The sequence below is a fragment of the Lepidothrix coronata genome, unplaced genomic scaffold (assembly GCF_001604755.1).
Source record: "Lepidothrix coronata isolate B3197 unplaced genomic scaffold, Lepidothrix_coronata-1.0 Scaffold160, whole genome shotgun sequence".
Taxonomy (NCBI): Eukaryota; Metazoa; Chordata; class Aves; order Passeriformes; family Pipridae; genus Lepidothrix; species Lepidothrix coronata.
The window spans coordinates 783,540-806,325 of NW_016690340.1; the positions used below are offsets into that span (position 1 = coordinate 783,540).

At 44.6% G+C, this 22,786-nt stretch overlaps 1 protein-coding gene across 2 annotated transcripts in view; it reads right to left on the reverse strand.

Annotated features, from left to right (window-relative positions):
- PAPPA (pappalysin 1) overlaps positions 1–22,786 on the reverse strand; it is a 181,872-nt gene that overhangs the window by 103,816 nt on the left and 55,270 nt on the right. For both annotated transcript variants that reach the window (XM_017829250.1, XM_017829249.1), the window contains exons 4-7: positions 20,743–21,036; positions 16,465–16,657; positions 10,212–10,333; positions 4,170–4,677 (exon numbers count right to left, since the gene is read on the reverse strand). In XM_017829250.1, coding sequence (XP_017684739.1) covers positions 4,170–4,677; positions 10,212–10,333; positions 16,465–16,657; positions 20,743–21,036 — 1,117 coding nt within the window. The remainder of the gene's footprint in view (positions 1–4,169; positions 4,678–10,211; positions 10,334–16,464; positions 16,658–20,742; positions 21,037–22,786) is intronic.

Consider the following 22,786-nt stretch of genomic DNA (forward strand, 5'->3'; position numbering starts at 1 on the left):
TACCAACTTCAACAACTGTTATCTACACAGATGATGGCCAACCCCCTCCAACTATTACTGAGCAACAGAAAAGGTTTAACCATAGAATGTAGGTAAAAAATAGCCAAAGTTGAGAAGAAAAACCTATTCCCTATATGAGAAAATGCAAGTTTTTCAGTCTCACTTTTTTAAAGTATGAATGCAGGATCTCTGTGTGTCGCCTCAGTACTAAAGCTCTACCAGGAATGGCTCAGAATAACATATCACAGCACTTGCAAACTTGCTCCTCAGTGATGCTCACCTCTGCAAACCCAAAACTCATACTAGGGCTTCATGCTGGGATTCTTTCTGAGGTTATTTCAGTCAATGCCTTTGTCTTGAAAAAAACCCTACAGTTTAACACCACAAAGACAACCTGATCCATCGCCTTCCACCACACTTTAAGGCTTCTTACAAAGTCTGTGGCAGAAAAGTTGGGAAAATTTCCGCTTCTCTGAAACTTTTTAAGTTATTCCGACAACTTTTCAAAACTGACCTCAGTGTCTCTCAGCTTGGTCAGCAAGAAGGGAGTGCACAGATCTCACCAGCACATCCGGCTCCCCACTGATCACAAATTGGGCTACTGAGAGTGCCATGGGGCTGCTCAGCCCAGACTGGCCTGGTGGGACTGACACCTAACTGTGCCTGTGACATCACCCAGAGAGCCTCTTGCCTTGGGTGCTCACTTTTCACTGAGCTCTTAAAAAAATCAGTGGTTACCACAAATGAACTCAAGAGCAAAGATTACTTTCCAACAGCAACTTTGTGAGCGTAAAAATGCTCCAGTGACTGTGAAGGGAGGCCAGAGCAATCACCACTGTGACCATCTCACACACTGTTTCTAGAGGACAGCCAGAGCAGAACACTCTACATATGAGCACAACCCACATTTGGATTAAATTGTGAGCTGAGACTTTGAGACTTGCAGATGAGGCTCCTTCCTTATCACTCGCTGTGGTGTGAAGACTCAGCAGTTCTGTGCTGCACCTGGCCTGACCTCCTTTTTCCCCCCACTGATTTATTTAGCTTTCTCCTCTCTTCCTAGGCTCTGTCTCTCATTTCGTATCACAGATACCAGCAATTCTGGCTGATCACACTCGGTGGAATTGAGTGTATCTGGTCTGCTTTCTGTAAGGTCCAAGGATAAGGTCCTGTCCCTTAGAAATGGATGTTTAAGCCTTCACTTGAGCCAAGAGCTGAGATTAAAATTCAGCTTGAGAACAGAAGGTCTGGCATTATTTTGCATTTCTTAATAAAATGTTTCCACTGTTCTAGTTATTTACTCTCCTCTGTGGAGCACCCAGTGCTGACTAGGCAAGGGCTATCCATTAAAGGCTGTCTCTCCTCTCAGCTTAAAAGGAAGTTCCCTCTCTTTGACGGGAAGAAGGTAAGAGAAATTAATTTTTCTTTCAGCATCGCCACACCTGGGGAAAGGATCTTGCTCACAGATAACAGTGCAAGCAAATATTTTCTTTGGGAGAAAAAGAGAAAGTGAAGATCAAGGTCAGAGGAGGCAAGAGTGAAGATATGAGACTGCCTTCAAAATAACCTTCCATAGAACATGTGGGGGTGTCATTTTATTTAATACGGAAAACATGCAAAAGCACAAAGGAGGGGTGACTGGCTTGGGGTTTGCAGAGAGATAAAGGGGCTGCAAAGTCTGGCTGCACAGATATGCTGAATTGCAGCAGTACAGGATGCAACAAACAGGGAGATGTGAACAGGTTGAGAGACTCCCTTTACCTCTACACATTTATATAAGTAGGAGCATGGCCCAACACCTCTGTCCCTGACTTTCCTGAAGCATCTTCCCTTCCTTCCTGCTTAGGGACTTAAAAAGACTGTGGCTACTCTTTGCACAAGGTGCTAATGAAAAATTCATATTGCTTTTGTCTCTACCAGATAACCACAAGCCCGTGCAGAGTCTCAGTGAATTTGTTGCATCTCAAGGTGTGGGCCCAGCAGCAGCCTCTGAGTCTGCAGGGCCCCCCATCCCCAGGGGATCCAGATCAGTGCTGTGCACTAGGTGTATTATGATAAAAAAATCATCTCACTTCTCCACATTTCAAACACATGCAGAAGTCTTGAATCACACAATCACAACATGGTCTGGGTGGGAAGGAACCTAAAAGATCTTGTTCCATCCCCTGCCATGAGCAGGGACAACTTCCATCAGACCAAGTTGCTTCCAAGCCTGTCCAGCTTGGCCTTGAAAACTCCCAGGGGTGGGGCAGCCACAGCTTCTCTGGGCAACCTGTGCCAGGGCCTCACCACCCTCACAGTAAATCAACCAAAACAGCCTCAAAAACAACTACAAGTGCTTAAGAATCTGCATATTTGCCTCCTCACCCAGTGACTGAAACTCAGCTTTCCAAGTGTCCTGTCACAACCCACTGGCAGGATTTTCCCTGTAGTCCCTGGCAAGACACAAAGGAGCTGAGCCCGTCAAGACTAGAGGGTTTTGCTGGGATTTGGTTGGGAGTTTGGTTGTGCCAGCTTCCAGAAGCATCCATTTCTGTCCCCTGATCTCAGGCAGAGCCCAGAAAGATTAGTTTAAAAGTTCTATCTGATTTTTAGCTGGCTGTGTAACTAGGTGAGACGTACAGAGGGGTACTGCTACCCCACGGGATTTATTCAATGACCCCCAGGAAAACTGTTATTAATCCCTGGCTACTGATTTAATTCTCAGAGCACTCTTTCACTTCAGCTAGAAGTGACCCACAAAATCATAACAAAAGACAGAGAAATAGAACCCAGAATACAAGTTATGTTTTGGGCTTTTTTTTTTTCTTTCACATTGTGTTATGAAGTCAAAACTGGACCTGTTTCTGTGGGAACTTGTGCTAAGGTATGCAAATATTTCAAACCAAAGCAGTCCCATTTTCCAATTGGAGTGGGCCAGGTTTCAGGCAAAGATGCTTTCACAGCAAAACCTTGGGAAAATTCACCGTTTTCCACATTTCCAATATGCCAATATTCATCTCATGCTGAGTGCCAGCAATTGTTTGGACAAGGCTACAACCCAAGAAAGCACTTAAGCACATGCTTAACTTTCAGCACATGAGTAATCTCAGTGATGTCCTGGGTTTTTGTTAGATTCATTGCTGTTAGTTACCATGAGTTTTTAAATCCATAGGGACAATTTGCATCTTCTGAGCTGTATAATTGGGCTGTGAAAGGGATGGGAGCTCATGATTACTGAATTGTTAATTAATCATTTTTATTATATTTAAATATGCTTTAGAAAACCATAATGATGTATGCTTCCTTGATATTAGCTGTACTAATTAGATCATCTTTTCTAAATTAGAGTGCAGTTTTCTTAGCAGGTTTCCTTTTATCTGGTGTTCATTTTTCAAATGAGCTTCATGTTGTTCCCACAGATGAATGAATCACTTCCAGGGAATCATGTTATGCCAAAGATGTTTTTCTAACTGTAGAATGCCTATGGGTAGATCACGGGTCTCCTTGAAATGAGTAAATATTTTGAAGCTGGGCTTTCCTCAACAATCACGAATCCTTTGACTAGATGAGTGTAACTGTGTCTGGGATGAAACTCAGTACCTACAACAAACCAGGGCATTTGGCATGTTTACCATGTCAGAACAATCTCACACCAACACAACTCGAAAGCAGAAAATAGAAGTGGTTGAAACACATTTATACACCTGAACGTGCAAGTGCATTTCTTTGCACACTTTCTTTAGCAGATAATTAGTGCTTTGGCACTGAATGCCCTGCTCTATCCTTCTCCATCAAAATATTACTTTCAAAAGCTTCCCAAGGAAATGATGACCATGTTACTCCAGAGGTCCTCAGTTAGGTTAGCCTAAATATTTAATTTATCATGGCTTAGGTAGATTCCAATATCCTTTCTGGTTAAGGAAAACCTGAATTATAGATCTCTGCACAACTAGCCCAGAAATTTCTCAAAAACTACCCATGAAATCACAGGCTATTCACTCAAGTGTGATGCTCCTGGTTTCAGAGAGCAACTATGAGAACATTCTGTCTTGGTAATTCTTGGCATGTCTGTCTAGCTCAACATCCTCACAGCCACTTGGAATGCTGGACATTACCAGGATGAGAAGAACAGGGCACTGTTTTGATGTGAACAAGATGATCCAGCTCTCTGGAAAGCAATTACTTACGTGTCAACATATCTCCTGCTGAGGTTTGAGATGACAACTGGAGATCCAGACTGGAAGGGAGGGTCCCGAACCACTTTGTACTGGATGGGTTTGCAGTCTGCACACAGCGTGCTGTGGGGGACAGAGCTCAGCATGGCAGCATCGATTTCCAGGTGCTCATCCAGGGTGTAGATCTGGATTCCATACACCTCCTCGCCCACCCGTCCTGCATCCAGCTTTATGGTCAGTGGGATGTCGCAGAAGACGTTCTGCGGCCCCAGAGAAATGTTCTTCCCGCTGACGGTGAGCAACTTGATGTCATTCACTGCTCCACTGGAGTCCCAGTCCGGGGAAACAAATGTCACCCAGATTGTGAGGGACTCTGGAGTCAGGGGATAACGGAACTCCAGCTGCAGGTAGCAGCCCTGGGGCTCGGGACAGGCTGGGGGCACCGTGTGTTGGTTGACTGCCGAGTTGGGACTCCACGTCCTGACGCTGGATTTACAAGGCTGTTCCACATCAGGGTGCCCTGGGAAGAAAGGAGGAAGCAGAGAGAGGGCACAAAAGAAGTTAGAGAACATGGGTTGTCATTGGCATCAGTTTTAAAAGATAGACTGGTGGCAGGAGAGCATATCTGTCCAGGAAAATGATTATTTACTTGAGCAGAACAGGCATGGCCAGCATGGGGAGGAGCATAACACCAGCCTCTCCTGGCCAGGTGAGAGACACAAACCCTGCTTAAGTGCCCAGCTAGACTGGACACCACACAACACACACCGTGCCAGTGCATTTGGTCCTGAATTTCCTATTTCTAGTGTCTTTCCCTGTGCCAAAGAATGGTATTTTTTACCCCTTCCACTCAGTAATTCACCTGATAAGCAGAGTCACTTTGCCTTCAGTTCACCCACTACTTACTCCCTTGACTCTCACTCCAAAATACAATCCTTTCCTCTCTAACAAAGACAAGAATAGAGCTTTTGTTGGTTCCAAGAAGCTGTTGCATTGTGCTGTTCAGGGGCAACTCCTGTGACATCTACACACTGGTTTTTGGAGGCACAAGGAGCACAGGTCTGAGCTGTCTCTTTGAGCTTGTTATGAAACAACAGGCACTTGTACTTTTACATTTCTCACCGGTGGCTGTGTTCAACTACATGGGAGGTAGTGCTAAAAACTAATGAAAGCCACAATGCTTGCTGGGTTCCCAAATACTATGGTAACATTACAATTTGGCGTGGAGTCGTGGACTGCAAGATCCAGAGAGGTCAGACGGGTGGAACAGTTGGTAACAGAATCCAGTGAGAGCTATAAATACCCTCTTCCTTCCCAAATAATCACACAAAAAGGGAGCAAGCATGACAGGGAGAAGCAAAATACAGAAAAGAAAAGGGAAAAGTAAAGATAAAGAAAGGTAAGGAGTGGAGAGAAATGGAGAAGGCAGAGGGAAAAAAAAAGGAGAGCACAGCTGTTTGCAGCTGAGGAAGAAAGCATTATAAAGCACTGGGCAAACATGGACAAATAGGACATCACTACTAATTTAAAGAGAAAAGGGCAATGTGTGAAGGTTATTCTTATTGTCTGTGATCCAATGAAGTGTTAGAAGCGCACCTCTTTTGTCAAGGATAAACAGCTCAGGGAATTCTCCTGTTCCTGCCCAATGAACCCAGGTGCAGAATAGATTTCCTGGCATCTCAGGCAGCCCTCCTGTGATCCAACACAACTGCCCTGCAGATGCCCAACTTTTAATGCTTCTCCCCCACCCACACACCCCCCACGGCCCTCCTCCCTCCTCACATGCCACGGAGTGGTGGGAATGCCACTGAGCTCAGCGTCTGGAGGGACCACAGCAGCGATACAATTTGAAGAAAGCCAGAGGTCCATTTAACACGCTCCAGTTTTTCCCCCTGGCAAGCTCATGAGCCCTGTGTATCATCACCCTGAGCAGCCAGTGCCCCGTTCAGCTCCCGTTATCTCCCATCACCCCTGGCCGTGTGTGCTTGGCTGAGCCCTCCCGTGACTTTCTCAGCAAACTCCTGACTGCAGCCCTGAGAAGGTGGTTTTTGACTCCAGTATCTCAGAGGGCTTTGGAGAGATCTGTGAATCTCACCACTGCCATCTCACAGAGAGGAAAATGGAGTTAATGGCTCACAGCCCAGTACAAAAGTGGTGCCCGTTTGGGATCCTATAAATTCACCTCTGTCAGTTCAAGGCCTCTGCAAGACCTGAATACCAAAAAACCTACACGTTTGGGTAGATCAGGGTGTGATCCCTGGAGATACATGAATTGGATTCAGCCTCCAGAGAGCTTAGAGCAAATCATTACCCCAAAATGGGAGCCAGACTGTATTCATTCAGACACTGAAAACCTCAATGAAGTTGAGATAAAGAGACTCTTCCTTAACTATCATCAAACACTTAGAACTGGGTAAGAAACATTCATTTAATTGTGGAAGAGGATGAAAATCCTATTTCATGCAACTGGATTTCTAGAGATGGGTAAATACTCTGAAAATTACAAATATTTGTATATAAAAAGAAGCTGTGCAGAATTTATTTTTCCCCTCTGCACTCAGATTCTGGAAATCCTTTGGCTTATGAGTTAGTCAGCTAGGTCAGTCATAGAAACATCATGTCTTGCCTGACAAAAAACAGGAATGTGAGGTTTGTGAGGATAAGCCAAACCCCATCTCCTGGTTAGAGAGCAGGGGTGGCAGGCTGGGAGGGAGTCTTTCCCCAAAATGTTGTCCACAGCCACAGCCTGTGTGTCAATTCTTCATCATGTAGTGGCTAGGATGAATGTCCTGGCATTGTCCTGGCACATGGACAGAGCCTGAGCTGGGATCAGCAGTGCCTCAGGATGTAGCTGCTGTCGTAACTGCAACTCACCTGCCACATTTTGGGTGGCCAAGACAAAGGAACCATCCTGTGGGACTCCAATGTCCAGCCGAGACATTTCCCCTTGCAAATACAGAATGAATCGGTCTCGAGTGAAATAATGGCCCCTGGGAAAGGCAGGGCACTAGAGCAGCCTAAGGCAGCAACAGGTTTAATTGTATTCTCACACTTCTCTCAGTCAGCAGTGAGCCAGGCAGCAGGAACTGACTGATATATGCATATATTGCACAGCAGGCAAAGGAACGTTCTGGCCTTGAGCCAAAATCACCTTTCTTATATAAAACATTCCTTTGACCGACTCCTGGAGGTGCTGTGAGGTTTGTTTATCCAGCAGGTGTTGCTGGTGAGAATCCAGGTAGGTTAAAGCTTTCTAGTTCTATGGTGAAGGTAAGGAGTAAATCAAAACTGCCTTCCCACAGCCACTGCCAGTGAGCAAAGAGCCCCTCATGCAAGGGCCACAACTGGCTGAGAAAGGGCCACAGAATCCCTCAGCCTGGGGGCTGGATCCAACTGTGCTCAGGAATAAGCAGGGCACTAGGAAGGACCCAGAGCACTGCTGGTGTCAGCTCCCTGGGGTAGCAGTGTACTGGTGCTGTGAGACCTCAGGAACATGAGATCAGACCAACCAGGTTCTGAGTGGCTTCAGAGGCACACGAGGAATGTGGTTTTCTGGTTGGAAGCTGGATGAGTCCTACAAAACATTTTCCATGAGTGTCGTGTCAGATTTTAAAACAAGTTCATTTTGGCCATGAGTAGGCCACTTTTGTCTTCACCTTCCACAAACGTTCAAGCAGTGGAGATTTACACCCATGAGCTCCTGCAGAAAGTGAAATTAAAGCTTGCATGCTTTGGTACTCATAGATAGACAATTAAAGAAGCCAGACAATGATCTAACTGTGCTATTTGTAACTCAGACTAAATGCAAATAGGCAGATATCCTGAATGTCAGGGAGTGTGGCAGTGACAAGAGAAAATCACAGAACAACAAACACCATACACTCGGTGTATTTTCCACCCTAAAGTGGAGACAACTCAACAAGGGGACAGGATTCCCAAATTATTTTTTTTTCCAGAGCAATGACACCACAGCAATTGAATGAGGCAGATAAGGATCAGACTGCACCCTTCATAGTTAAGAACATGCAGGCACACTCTGCAAGGAGAGGAAATTAAATGCAAAATGCCACTGAGTAATAAATCTTAGAGTAGCTTAGTTTCTCTAGGAATGATGCCGCTGGCAAGACGTGTGAGATCTACAAGTTTTTCAAATCAAAGGCTGTTGGAGAAATTTTGATGGAACTGCACATTTCAATGGAATATGCAGTCCTCTCAAAATCAAAACACTTTGCAAAATTGGGTTTATTTGGACAAAATTTTATTCTGGAAGAGAAAATGGCAAGAAAGTTCTAACACTATTGGAACATTGTTTTTAGACATTTTTGGAAGAATTATTTTCACTTTTGCACCTTGAAACATTTTCCATTTTGATATTCAAAGTTGCTTTTGCCCTAGATTCTATACTAAAAGGGTATATTTTCAAATGTCATAATTTTACCAAAGTTCACAAAAGAGCAACTCTATGAGCTAAACAAAACATTTTGGCCAGCCTCAAACACTTTTTGTTTTTAATTTTCCTCCGCGGAGAATTTCAAAAGTTTCAAGTTTTGTTCCAAATGAAACCAAGTTTCAAAGTCTTGTAATGCTTGGCTAAGTGGAAATTCCACCTTCCACCCTGAACTACTGCTGCAAGCCATCCAAACTTCACTAGTGCTGTTTACTGGATAATCCAGTCACACTCACAGCCGGAGCGCTGCTTCCCAGGATGGAGCATCCACTCAAGGGGCAGGTGTGCTCTGAGCTGTGCCCAGCAGCCTGGGCCTTGGATGTCATGGAATCACAGACTGGTCTGGGTTGGAGAGACCTTAAAGCTATTTGTTCCACCCTCTGCCATGGGCAGGGACACCTTCCACCAGCCCAGGTTGCTCCGAGCCCTGTCCAACCTGGCCTGGGACACTCCCAGGGATGGGGCAGCCACAGCTCCTCTGGGCAACTTATTCCAAACCTGGGGGCTGAGTTGGAGTGAAACACAACCTCTGCTGGGCCCCCACCCTGGGACATGGGTGTGTGGGGCAGGGGACACTTGTCCCATCAAGCAGTGGGGATCCAGCTCGCTGCACCTGCTGACCTCGGGACGAGGGAGGGCTCTTGGGTGCCAGCACTAAATGTATCACCACATTATCACAAATAATTTTCCTTGCAGAATAACTCCCACGTGCTCTAGCTGCAGGACAAAAAAGCCCTTAATGGAAGGAGGTATTTGTATAACGACTTTGCAAAATCCAGGGGTTGGCCTTGGGGCTCTGTGAGCCCACCTTTGCGCTCACAGTGAAATCTGGGCCAGGAATGCGCTGCTCCCAAAGGAACAGCTCATGATGGACAGACTGAAATAATACTCTGCTCTTTCCAAACCATGATTTGTGATGACTGACCTCTGCCTGGTGTAATCTTAAATATGCTCCACCACATCCAGCTACTTACGGAGCGGAAGGTACACGTGGAGGAGAGTTAATGATGGAGATCTAATGACACTGTACAACCAGCCCTGCAGACCATTCTCCCTCCAACAGGCTCGAAGAGAAGCAATAAGAATGACTTGCAAAACACCCTGAACTAGAGAGGGCCTGACATAGTCACCTGCATTCCTGCTGCAGAGTACTTGCCCAAAGGGCAACCTCCTTTCAGCCTGGCTGCTGCTGCAGCCCTCTGCTAATCACCACAAGCAAAGGCAGCAGAAATCAGGCCCAAATAAACAACAATTCTTCACTTTTGGAGTTGGAGTAGAGGGAGCAAACAGCTCCCCTGAGGAATTCGTCCGACAGATGTGAATGGTCAGCATTTCTTGGCACTCTGCTGCTTTGTGAAATTCATGTTCAGCTCCCGGAATTCACTTAATTCATGGGCAAGGGCAGGACCCGGGGGCCAAAACACAGGTATTTCAGCCGTGGCATTACCCCAGGGCACGGTGTTTCTCTGTCCTCTAGTTTCGCTCACGTTACACGCCGGCATAATCAGTCACTCTCCCCCAGATTTTCCCACTGCCTTTGTGGCTCTCCTTTGACTTTGGCCTTTCTTGTCCCCCAGCACGTCTTTGCCCCCAGCTCTGTGACTCACCTTCTGCCTCCCGTGGGCTCCAGTGCCCCGAGGGATCGCAGGGCATGGGGGACGAGGCGCTGAAGGCGTATTGCACCAGGACTCTTCCTTCCGCACACAGATCACATGCTGATCCCACTTCTCTAGGAGGCCAGGAAAACAGGAAAACACACCAACTTAGTAACAGCTGAATGAGCTGCTTATTCAACTATATTAAAAGCAATAAGACTTAGAATTCAGGTCCACTTAACCCTCTTTTTCTCAAGGCACTGAAAAGACTGTTTTCTGATGCTGACCTTCTGCAGATTTAAGCTAAGAGCCCGTGTAGACACCATTTGTGTGCCCTCCATCCAACACAAAATGACAGCAACCTGAGAAATCACATTCACCTATATTTTTTTTTATTTTTTTTTCCCCTCTGCACTGGATCAAACCCTGACAAAAGAAAATACATGCTGCTTAGTGTTTAGAGCAGAGACACTGGCCTCAGGAGACTTCAGATCTATTTCTGCTGCCATCATGGATTTATTTATTGCTTGAACTTGTAGTACCTTTAAGATTGTGAAGGCTTTGGGCATTCTGATGGTTAGAGGAAAGGGTGAAATCCCAGGTTCTGAAACCATCAGACAGAGCTACTCTATGAAGCACAGCTTTGCTAAGTATGCAAGAACCTGCTTTTGGAGGTGTCTCACAGCCCTGATCATTACAAGCCTGAAAAAGAGGTGGGTTATGAACATACAGAAGAGAATATGCCCTTAAGTCTTTTTTCTTTTTTTTTTTTTTTTTACAGGGGAAACGGGGATCACAAAATTTGGAAACCTTGTTTGACCCAGAATGTGTGGCTATTCATCCCAGTAAGCTGCTTATTATTCAGAATTCACTGTTCTGCTTTAAGTAACACTTCCTGCTTAAAAGGAAAGTTAAAAATTAATTATCCTAATGATCAAACGCACCTAGGAAAGGACAAGTTTTAGGCAAACAGTTGTGTGTAACACAGTGTACTCTCTACACGACCCGAGTAAGTATGGATTGAGTCAATTACTGCGATAATTTATATCAACTATTACAATCAGCTATGCAAATTTTCACCATCGTAACCACCACTGCATGATTTGTTTCAGCACTGCTTTGAAGAGGGCACTGTGATCCTCAGGCAGAAGTTATTTTGGATCCTCAGTGAGGACACCAGGACTGTAAATTCACTCTCCCAGCGCTCCCCAACTGTGCCATCGCCTTTCCCTTCGGTGGCAGGGGTGGCACACACTCAGCTGGCTCCACAGCTTAGCATCTCCCTTTTGTTGACAGGGATCTATTTGAAAGTCAGCTTTCTGTTGGCTTCATCAGGCAGAAGCAGGGATTGTCAACGATGGGACTTGGAATGAAATCAGTGGTAAAACTCATACCCATTTCAGTGTGGCCACCCCCACAAAGAGACAGTAAATGACTGTCTCAGGCAGAAAGAGATGCACCTGCTGAAAACACCTGGAGAATTAAATGTGACAATAAGGTAGAATAAAGAAGAGGGAGGCAAAAGTGCCCTCCTCTTCCTTGTATCATCTGTAACACTTTCAATGAAAAAATTTGGGTGTGTTGTGAGCAACTTCTCTCCATGTCCCATTCACCCACCTGCACTATTGGCATGACACTGCCTCCCTATTTCATTTCCCAGCTCTCTATTTAGCAGTGGTTTAAGTGTCTAACTCAGCTTGCCTGAATAATATACGCAAAAAAAAAAAGGGGAGAAATCAGAATAATAGGTACTGAAAAATCAAGATGTAGAAGTATTGTTGTGCAGTTGTTTTTCAGACACATCCACCACTAGTCAGGACAGAAGTCCCTGCAACAATAACTTTTCAGTTTCTCTACAAAGAGACTCCTGCATTAGCACTTGGTCCTGGATGAGCACAGGGCTCTGAAAGCCAAGTTTCCACAATTAGGACTGCTTTTCACTCAAATTAGCAGCTATACAATTTCATCACAGGCTGCCATGGTGGAAAAAAATGGTAGGCTTATGGACAAACATTTCCTTTTACCAGTGAGGACTTGGAGGTAAGAGAAATCACAAGGAGCATCATGTGGGAAAGGCTATGAGCAAACTTTCTCTTTTTACTTTTCCAATTTGGGAGCCAGACTCAACCCTGATGTAACTCCACTGGCTGAAAGGACTTACACAGGGGATGACTCCTGGGTTAAAGTTTTTGGTCTGCAGACTCTTGCACACAAATCCTACAAACAGCCATGAATGTCAAACCTAATTATGGAATCACATTTATTGGCTTATGAAAATCTAAGCCAGATTCTTGCACCTTATGCAGCCATGGACAACAAGGAAAAATGAGCATAAATTGGTTCAAAACACTATTAATTAGGAATGATAGCATATCTGCCACCTTATACACCAGTGCACATGACTCCCCAAAGTGCAGGGTAATGGAAAATCTAGACTTCTCTGTTTTCTAATAAGCCAAGTACTGGGGAAATTCCAGCTTATGAAGTTCAGAGCACAGGAGGAATTCATTCCTACAGCATGATATCTCAGTGAAGTGGATTCAAAATCTAAAGATTACTAGTGAAAAACAGACAATTTCCTTCAGGGCCAGCACCAGTTCAGTGGGCAACTCAAAACCACTAAATATCTGTCATTGCTTTGGGTAAAAAGGGCCTGGTTTTAGGCTAAATTGCAGCTGCTTACTTGAAATTCAGAATCAGTGCTCTCCCTTCTAAGGCACTGAAACTTTCCATCAAGGTTTAAGCCAGTGATTATCAAGCCCAGTCATCTCAATCTGGGACACCACACTGACCAAAATATTTGCTTGCTAAGAATGAGATAGCATCAGATTCATGGAAATTAATGCAGTCACCTCAATGAAAACTTGGAAGAGAAGATGCATTCAAAGTTTTCTGCCCAGGCAGAATTTGCTGCAGAGCCCTATTACAATAACTGTTTACATCTGCCTGTGCATATCAAACAGGAGAACAGTCAATGGATGAACACATCTAATGGATGCAGCCAGGAAATGAAGAGGCTTCTCTTTTTCTCACTTGTTTTCACTTGTTTCGTTGGCTCTGTTATTATTTTATTATTACATATTATTATATGTGTATGCAACATTTTTTCATGCTTGTTTGAAAGGGAGGATGGAGAATGGTAAGTATTCCAATCCCACGTGCAATAGCTACAAGAAGAAATGCTGGTTCTTGATATATTTGATTACTAGAGATGTTTGGAAGCTCGACCAGCTACTGGAGTTTAGGGTCAAAGCATGTTGGAAAATTTATGTGCAGGTAAATGACTCTCTTGAGTGAAAGAGCAAACATCAGTTGAACACTCTAAAGAGGTAAGGAGGGTCTGTCAGGAAGAAGATTTTACTGCTGTGCACAGCTCATGCACCTATTCTTGCCAAAATGTGAGAACACAGCATAGCCAACTCCAAATTAAGAGGAATCATGAGTTAACATTGCTCTCTGCCCCTAAATCCACATCATTAATCAACAGGAGACCCTATGAGAAAAGCATCTAATGCACCTGTGGCAGAGCTGCATCTAAGCAGGGGAAAGGCACATGGTCTTTACTTCCACACTTCCTTCAACCACAGACCTGTCAGGACCTCACACACAGACACAGCCAGCCCAGTGCTGCATTTTTAAACAGAAGGCTAAATTTTCTCTCCCTGACTTTCATTAGGCAGAGGTCACTGCCTGTGCAGCTCTGGAGAATAAAAGAGACATAAAAAGAATTTGAGTTACGCCTACAGTAGCATTGTAATTTGGATCAGGAACAGGCTGTTGAAGTGAGACTCCTCCCCTTGCCCATTTACAGCACTTGGGTCAGTCCTGGAGCATGGAAGCTGGACCAGTTTTGGAGAAACCAGAGCAGAGGTGTGCTCCAGGACCACACCTGATGTGCTCCCACCACTGGTGCCGTGGGGCACCAGGAACCCCCCCAGAACCCCTCCAGTGTTGACGTCAGGTCTTCATTAACCACTGTTTTGCACTGGAGATCTACTTATATTGGGCCACAATACTTGCTAATGTAGCCAGAGCCATTCATGCTTTGAAGGCCCTTTTACACTGTCAAAACAGCAAGGAAGGGGCCTCTGTGCATTAGAAACCAGGCCCAAGGCACTCAGCAGCTGAGTATCAGTCTTCTGTTTTTTACATGAATAGTCCCATTGAAGTGAATGAGTTTATTCATTCAAGTGAGGCAAGTAAAATTTGGGCCATGGTGTGCACTTTGTGTAAAAATATCTGCAAAGATTTACAGTATTCCCACACACAGATAAGATTATACTTGGCCAATTTTACCTCCTACTTGTCTTGCACAGTGACCCAATTTCACAAATTGATCCAGGCATGTGGCTCTAACCGAGCAGAGCTGGACACAACAGTACTGGAAGTTCAGCACGTGAGCCTTTCCAGGATTAGTCACTACAATAATACTGTCATCCTTGTTTTGATTAACAGATCAAAAATCTGGGCATGTTTGAGACAGGATCATTTATATATTTCAGTGACATTTTTAAATGGTCACGGCAACATTTCTGTTTCCATCAGCAGTGGGAGTCTCATTTTAACAAGGAATTGGACTCAAAAGCATTTGAGGCTGTCTCTTTAAATCTCTTCAGTAATACTGAGCACACAGATTTGAAAGCCCAAAGGAGTTTTTTTTTCCTGGAAAATCACTCTTTATTTAACATATGATAACTCTGTTATGAAATTTTAGATTTAGCAGGCTATCCACTGTGTGTTATTTAAGAAGCAAGTAACTAGAGGTTATTAAGAACATATTGATTGAGTTATAAGAAATATGTAATAAAGGCATATTTGGTTACATAACAATTAACTTTGCATCAACGTGTTTTTAAGAGGCAGATGGCATTTATTTAACACACAATAAGCATCTTCTGAAATCTAAATTAAATTGGAGAAATTTAATTTGCCTGAAAATGATTACGGGCTAAAAAATTCTGAATTAATTTTCAGAACTTCACAAAAGTCCTTTTCACAGGTCGGGAATAAAAGGATTCAGTTACAAAACTGCAATTAAAGCAAACGCTGTTCAGAGCACGAGACCTCTCTTTATCGATTCCTATTGGGGTTTGATTACCCTCCCTATATCAATCTGCAATAAAGGTGGAAAATCTCATCTGAGCAGGAAATAACAGCTCTCTCTGCCCTGTGGGATAAAGTGTGAGCTGGGCACTGAAATGGCCAGGGTGTCCTGGCAGTGCTGGAAGGAGTTTCATCCCTGATGGAGGCTTTCAAGGTGCTCTCCCAGCACAAAGCAGCAGTGCTGAGGCAGCTCTTTGGGTCTTAATACACTTGTAAATTCGGCCTCCTGTGCTCTGAACTGCTGTGCTCCTGAAGGACACTCCAAGTTTGCTCTCTATAAAACAACAAAGCAGAAGGTGGAGAAGAAAAGCAAACAGGGGAGGTGAGCTAATGGTAATGCGAGAAGGTCAATCATTTAGGAAGTTCTCTGCCAGGACTCCACAGCTCCTGCAGCTCATCCAAGAGCTGTGTAAGAGCATTTAGGTGAACTGCCCAGTTGCTCAGCTCATCCTGGGGCAGAGCTGCTCTGGCTATGGTCTGCAGTGTGCTGTGACTCCTGCCCAGAGCCCTACATTCACCTAATTTTTCATTACTGATATCACATATTGCATGTCTGTAAGATACAAACACAGACACACACACACACACACCCCTACTCTGACCTACAAGATGACACTCATGATATTCAAGGGTTTGGGTCTTTGATTCTGCCTTGCACAATTCCCACCTCAGACCCACAGCTCAGGGAAGGAGGGAGCATTTGTCCCCATCCCCAGCCCAGCCCCCTCCTTGCCCTGGGAGACTCCACAGCCCACGAGCTCTGTGTTGTCACAGGAGTAGAAACAAGATCCACTTTGTCCTTGCCAAGGAAACACGGAAGAGGAGGGGAGGGAACACGCAGGCAGAGCTGAAGCCCACAGGTATTCGTGAGCAGCAATAACAGCAGGAATCACAGGGCTGGAATCTTTGATTGAAAATTCCTCCCGTAACATGGAGAAAGAGATGCCCTTTACATGGCAAATCAATGGCCTTCAACTGAGAGCTACAGGCTGAGAAAGGAAGAGCAGACAACAGATCAATAACCTCCTCAGTATGAACCAATTTAGGAAAGAGCCTTAAGACTGAGCACAGCACATGATCAAGCTGTGATCCCGGAGCAGGGTCCCTATTTCTCCCTTTCCCATCAAATTCAGCAGGAGAGTGCAGAGCAGCGAGTGATCACCTTTCAAAGAAGTGGCCGTCGATGGGTGGGAACCACTCCAGGGTGACAGAGGTGGGGGTCCGAGCCACGATCTGGGGGGCAATGGCAACAGGAGCCGGTTTCTTGGTGGGCTGCCAGCTCTGGTAGACGAGGTCCAGGTAGCAGTGCATCCTGGCCACTTGGTTGGGAGTGAAGGAGTCGGTGCAGTCATCGTCTGGAATTAAAACAGAAGCCACATCAGCCACGTGGGAGAGGAGGTGGGAGCAAGAGAATTATGACCTGGTGAACAGCAGCTTCTTGCAAGGGCTGGGATGGGCTCTCACAGCACTCAAAAGTTAATGGCCTGTGAACGAATTAGCACGGCCATCACTTGTGGAGGCAGGGAAAGGAAACAAAGGTTAAAAAGGAAAAAAAAAATAAGTCGAGAAACGTTCCCTCCCTCTGACCTGGGATACACCTGAAGCACCCAGAGATCATCCCTAGATGAGACAGAGACACGTGGAGGTGAAGGAACAGAAAGCCTCAGTGCAGCACCTTCTGGCCAGAATCGGGGCTACCAGTGGACCTCTGGGTTTAAAAGCATTTAAAATAATATCTCTGAGAAAGGATGAAAGGGCAAAGGATGGCTGGTGTCAGGATAATGCACTGACTGAGATTCATGCAAACTGTAGGTGACAGGCTTTTTCAGATTTCTTCGATTAAAACACCACAGAACTTTAAAAATACATAATTTTAAAATTTCTTAAATTTTCTAATGAACAAATAAAAATGTTCCGAAAGATCAATTTAGAATTACAAACAATCATTACAAACACTGTTAAAAATGTAAATGTTTGGTGCAGTTACAGAACTGAACCTGAGATTAGCTCAGTTGTTTAGACACTGTTGTTAATAATGCCAAGGTTGTAGGTTCAATTCCTGTATGGGCCATTCACTTAAGAGGTGGACTTGAAGATCCTTGTGGGTCCCTTCCAACTCAGAATATTCTGTAATTCTGTGAACTTTAGTTCTATGAAGACTCTCCCCAGTTACCACTATGATTCTAACCCCTTTCAGAACTTTTCACTAACATGTTTTGATATTTCGCATTTCTTTTTCATTCAAAATGAAGAAACAACTGCACTGGACAATTTCCCATAAATACCCATTTCTCATTTCATCTTGTTTTCCTCAAACATGATTTGGCAACAAGAACACATCGAGTGCCCTCTGAACAGCATACAGCTTTACAACTACAATGCCCCAGAGAAGTAGAATATTGTTGTTTCTCTATTGTGCAGATCACAGAGGGAATAAATACGTTGTGCAAAGTCACCCAGAAACGCTGCACTGAGGAACTTGGTGTTAGCACTTTAACCATTTCTCTGGTATTCTCCCCATCAGATGCAAAGCTCTTGAAAACACAGACAGTTTCTTCACAAGGAGAGTTCCCAGCCCAGCCCAGCCCGGTCCCAGCTGGGACCTGTGCACGTTGCTGTGACACAAACAATGACAGCTCTGCACAGGTCAACTTCTGCCCTTCTCTGGGAAGATGCAGGTCACCAAAAGCTGCTCAGAGACATCAGAGGTTCAGTATTGTAACACCATCACCGGATGCTCTGATGTTCTCAAGTCTGTGTGGTACTCCAGAGGAACAAAAATAACATGAATTTGTTCTAAAGAGTTGTGTGTGTTTGTTGGGTAATTTAAAACCTGACCACATCTTCCCAGAGATGCCAGGAAAAGGAGACAGCTCCGCTTGGGATCCTGCCCCAAAAGCAGCCCCCACCCGCAGTGAGGACACACCAGCTCACATGTTCTCCTGCATCTCCCCCAGCTCCACTGAGCAGGAACCCTCCTCTGATCAGACAGACACCACCAGCCTGATAATATCTCCAAATCCCTGTGGGTATGCAAAAAGCTGCTTTAATATGACACCTCTGGATTTCCTCAATAATTATCGATGGTCTGCCCCCTGAGAGCGCTGTAAAAGCCATAAATATTCTTCACGGAAGCACAGAAGGGGACAAAGGCCCTTAATAGCCATCATAAAGGAACAATAAAATATATATAGGACAAAGCAGTGAAACAATGGCACAGGAGAAGGATGACCTGCATTCTCAATCTGTTTAAACATCAGCACAGGCTGTGTCCTAGGGGTGGGGAAGGGAGGAGAGGGAGAAAGGTGTTTCACTCAATATCAAGAAAGGCTCTAGATCCTCAGATAAAGTAATAATTAGAGAAATTCAATACTTTGCTGGGATGATTATTCCAACAGAGTTCAGAGGCAGAATTCCTAATGATTTCATGACAACTTGTTTAAAAGACCAACTTATCTTTTATTTGGGAACAGCACGGATATTTGGACTTGTAAAAACAATTTACAAGTCCTATTTCTCACAGTACTTAATCTTCTGGACATCGTAACTTGTTATTCCAGGGAAATAAAAGTTACCCATTAAGTCAGTGCCTTGCTCAGAGCTGAGGGTAACTGGACAGATGGATGTTAGACAGGGACAGACAGATAAACACAAGATGATCAAGCTGTACATGAGCAGCAAAACAGACAGGAAAGAAAGGCAGTTCTTAGAGCTGCATGACCTCAACCTACATGTTTCAAAGGTATTTCCACAGCAATCTGATATCCTGATATATTTTACTCCACTGGCAACAACAGAAAAGCAAACAGATTCATGCATGAGCTCTAGAGATATCTATCATGTCGCTTCACTTAATTTTTCAAGGGAAAAAAAAAAAAAAAAGGTTTCAGCTCGGAACACCAGCACACATGGAGCTCCCAGGAGCAGACAGGTATCTCTGTGGTCTGCCTCCTGCTCAGCTTCTGAGTCAATTGGCAAGTTCTCTTTGGAAGGAGAGAGCTCAGTGTTTGGAACAGCACACCCCACCCCTTGTCACATCCACACAGCACATTGGGTGGATATTGTCATCTGAAGAGGCCCTGACTTATCTGTGTGATGTTACAGGAGGCTGCACCAGGCAGTCAGGCTCCCTGCCCTACCACAGGCACTGCAGCTGAGGAGCTGACTCAGTGTGTTTTGTCCCTGAAAATACCCTGTAAACAAATAGAAAAATAAAGAGAAAGCTAAGCATCACTTTTAGCTGGTGCCACAAAGGGCATAAAAGCATTTCTGTTATAAATCATTTCAATCCGTGCCCCAGATGACATTAAACACTTTGCTTCTCTACAGTTTTATTACAGAATAAGCACTCCTGTGACCTTTTGAGTGGGCAATCTATGTTTTTGCCTGGAGTATAAAGGTGCCCTTCAGTGTCTATAAGTACAGACAACATTTAAAATGTTGTTGATGCTGTCAGCTCGCTGTCACAGACCTTCACCACAGCGAGACTGTGACTCAAAATAAAGGGAAATACGAGTCAAGGTATCCCCTGTTCTTTCTGGGAAATAACAGAGGATTCCTCACTCCCTTTGAACTTCCAGGGGTGCAGCAAGGACCCCACCCCAGCCCCATCTGATGGGTCAGGGTCACAGGAGCTCATGCCCTCCTTGTGTTACACTCTGTTGTGAGGTGTGCCAGGAGCTGGCACGCTGCTGTGCCTGCAGACACCTGCACAGTTATAACCACAACATCAGCTTTTGCTTAAGGGGGTTGTTCTTGTTGGAGGGGTGGCTTTGCCACATTTATACAGAGCCCTTGTAATTGCATTCCCAGTAAAAACCACCACAGCACACTGGTAGTCCTTGACCAGGCAGAATCCCACTCTTCACACCCTAGTGATGAAACTCAGAAGTGAGTGATTCTGACTGAACAACGATGACTCCAAAGCAAACCTAAACATGGCATTTCAACAGACACCTGGAGGCACCAGCAGTGTCACATTAGTTGTCCATCTATCACAGGTTTATCCTACAGCCTTGGTGGTATCAATGTTCATCTGACATTCAATATCTCCTTGGGAGAGGATAAACAATCTCTGAAGTTGGATTTTTCAAGGAAGACCTCATAGATCAGGCATCCAGACTCCAGGGAAATAGGGTGTCAGATTTGCTGTAGAGCCTTTAGATGCTGTTTTCCTAATGCTTATCTCATTTTCTTCCCTCCCCCAAACCTTCTGCCTGGTCTTCACCTGAAATGAGGTGAAGTTGGGGAAAACTGGGAAAAAAGAAAAGGAGAACTGGAAGGGATTCCTGAGGCCATCCAGCCTGGTCCTAGACCTATGGACACACATGTGAGCATAAAGCCCCACCTGAAATGACTGCAGAAATTAGAGGAAATACTGCAGTTCTTTGTTCTTGTCCAAGCACAGACCCCTCCCAAAGAACCAAGGAACCCCCCGTACCTGCGTAGCTCATGAAGTTACTGAAGGGCGTGTTTAGGAAACTGTGAAAGCCACAGGTGTCATTGCCAGGCCCGGGATCCCCACACAGCTTGTGCTTGGGGGCAGGGTTGGTGTCACTGCAGAGGTCCCCAGTCTCGAAGGAGGGCTCGGTTTCCATGCACGGGTCGCTGCAGGAGAGGATCTCTGAGATTCCCCGGAAGACGTGATAGAGCCCCAGGCTGTGCCCGATTTCGTGGATCATCGTGTGAGTGTGGCCAGGGATTCCATAGAAGGAGGGATTCAGCACAATGCCACCTGCAAGGGGGAAAGAGAACAGCTTCTTAGGTTTGCCTTGTCTCCCTTGCAACAGCGAGAGAAAGGGAAAGGAACAATTCCAGGGGCAGATCCACTGGCAGTTCATCAGGTCCTCTGTAGCACAGACAACCTTTTGCACACAAAGGTTTAATCTCACCCTTAAGCTGGTGCTCTAAGGATGAAGATTCATGGGAAAAAACCTAGTGTCCTAAACCAAAAACACAGTGACAATCAGGCCTTTCAACTGAATATTCTCAGTTTGGGTTTTTGTTAACTTCGAGGGAAATCCTGCATGAAATTACTTCCTACTGTGCCTTTTCAAATAATTTCATGTGCTTAAAGAATGCAATTCTGCTCAGATAAGTGTAAGCAATGTATTTGATGCCAGGAGTCAAACAAAACATACCTGGAGCACTCTGTAAATTATTCCACGGGGTAAAGATATGAGAGAAGCCTCTCAATGTCTGAAACACCATGGAAATTGCAGAAGCTTTCACCAATATTTGCAAACTAATAGCTGGACATAGACAACAGAGTGAACCCAGGGCTGGGACAGTTTTTGCAGGGTGTTGTGCAGACAGCTCTGAATTAACTGTCAGAAACACACTCTGCTCAGATACTCAGAAAAGCCTGGTTTGATCTGAGCTGAACAGTCCCCTGATGAATATGCATAAGCCTAATGTGTCAAAAAATATGAAATCCTGAAATGTGATAATTCTGAAAGAACTGCATGGTTGTTAAATATTTGCAAAGAAAAATAACAGTGGTTGTTTTGTTGTATGAATTATGGGATGTGTAACTAAGCAAATGGTAAATTAGTGAGGCTCTACAGTATATTGAATTAATCATGTGAATTATACTTTTAGCTCAGTTAGCTCTACCTTTGGATTTAAGATACATTTAATTTTTTTCTTTATTTAGCTTTTTGACCTCAACTTTTTCAAGCCTTTTATTTAAAACTGTTGGTGTGTACATTGCCTACCATGAGAGGAGGAGACTGCTTTGTAGAAGTTATAGTGGGATATAAATCCTGGGCATGGTACACTACTAATTTAGTGACAATGAAGAGAGAAAAGGTTTTGGCAGGAAGAACTTTATCAGTGACTGTAGTGCAGGAGAGATGAGATCACCCAGCTCTGATGCACCACAGACTCTTCATTCTCATCTGCTTGGAGACTTGGTTGTAATAACCGTGAAATTAGAGGAAAATAAGACCATGGAGATCCTAAAAAGTCATCTAAATTCCACTCTCAAACAACACAGGACCAATTAGGTCTATGGGATCCCTCACACACACCGGCCTAACGCCTCTTTACAACCCCTGACTGCCCCAGCAATCAGTGTCAGCACTCAGTATCCTTATGGCTGCAAGGATTTAACTCACATCTAATCTGAACTGATTTTTTGGCAGTTTAAGTTCATGACTTTAAGTCCTGCCTCGCACGGATATGAAGAACAGAAGATCCTCCTCCTCTTTCATCAGCTTTTATGAGATTGTCATCGCCCCCACTTTAGGCTCTTTTCCTTCAATCTGAATAACTGTAATCCCTTCAACCTTCCCTTGTAGCTCAGCCCTTTTCCCAGACCTCCCTGACTGGTTCTCCTTTGATTTTCCCAGTTGTTTCATGTTTTCCTCCAAGAAGAGTGTCCAAACACAAAGACTACTCCAGAAGAAATTTTTATCAGTGCTGAAGTGAGAGGAAGGAGCAATTTGGATGTCCTGAAGGGACACACATGTGTATTTATGTGC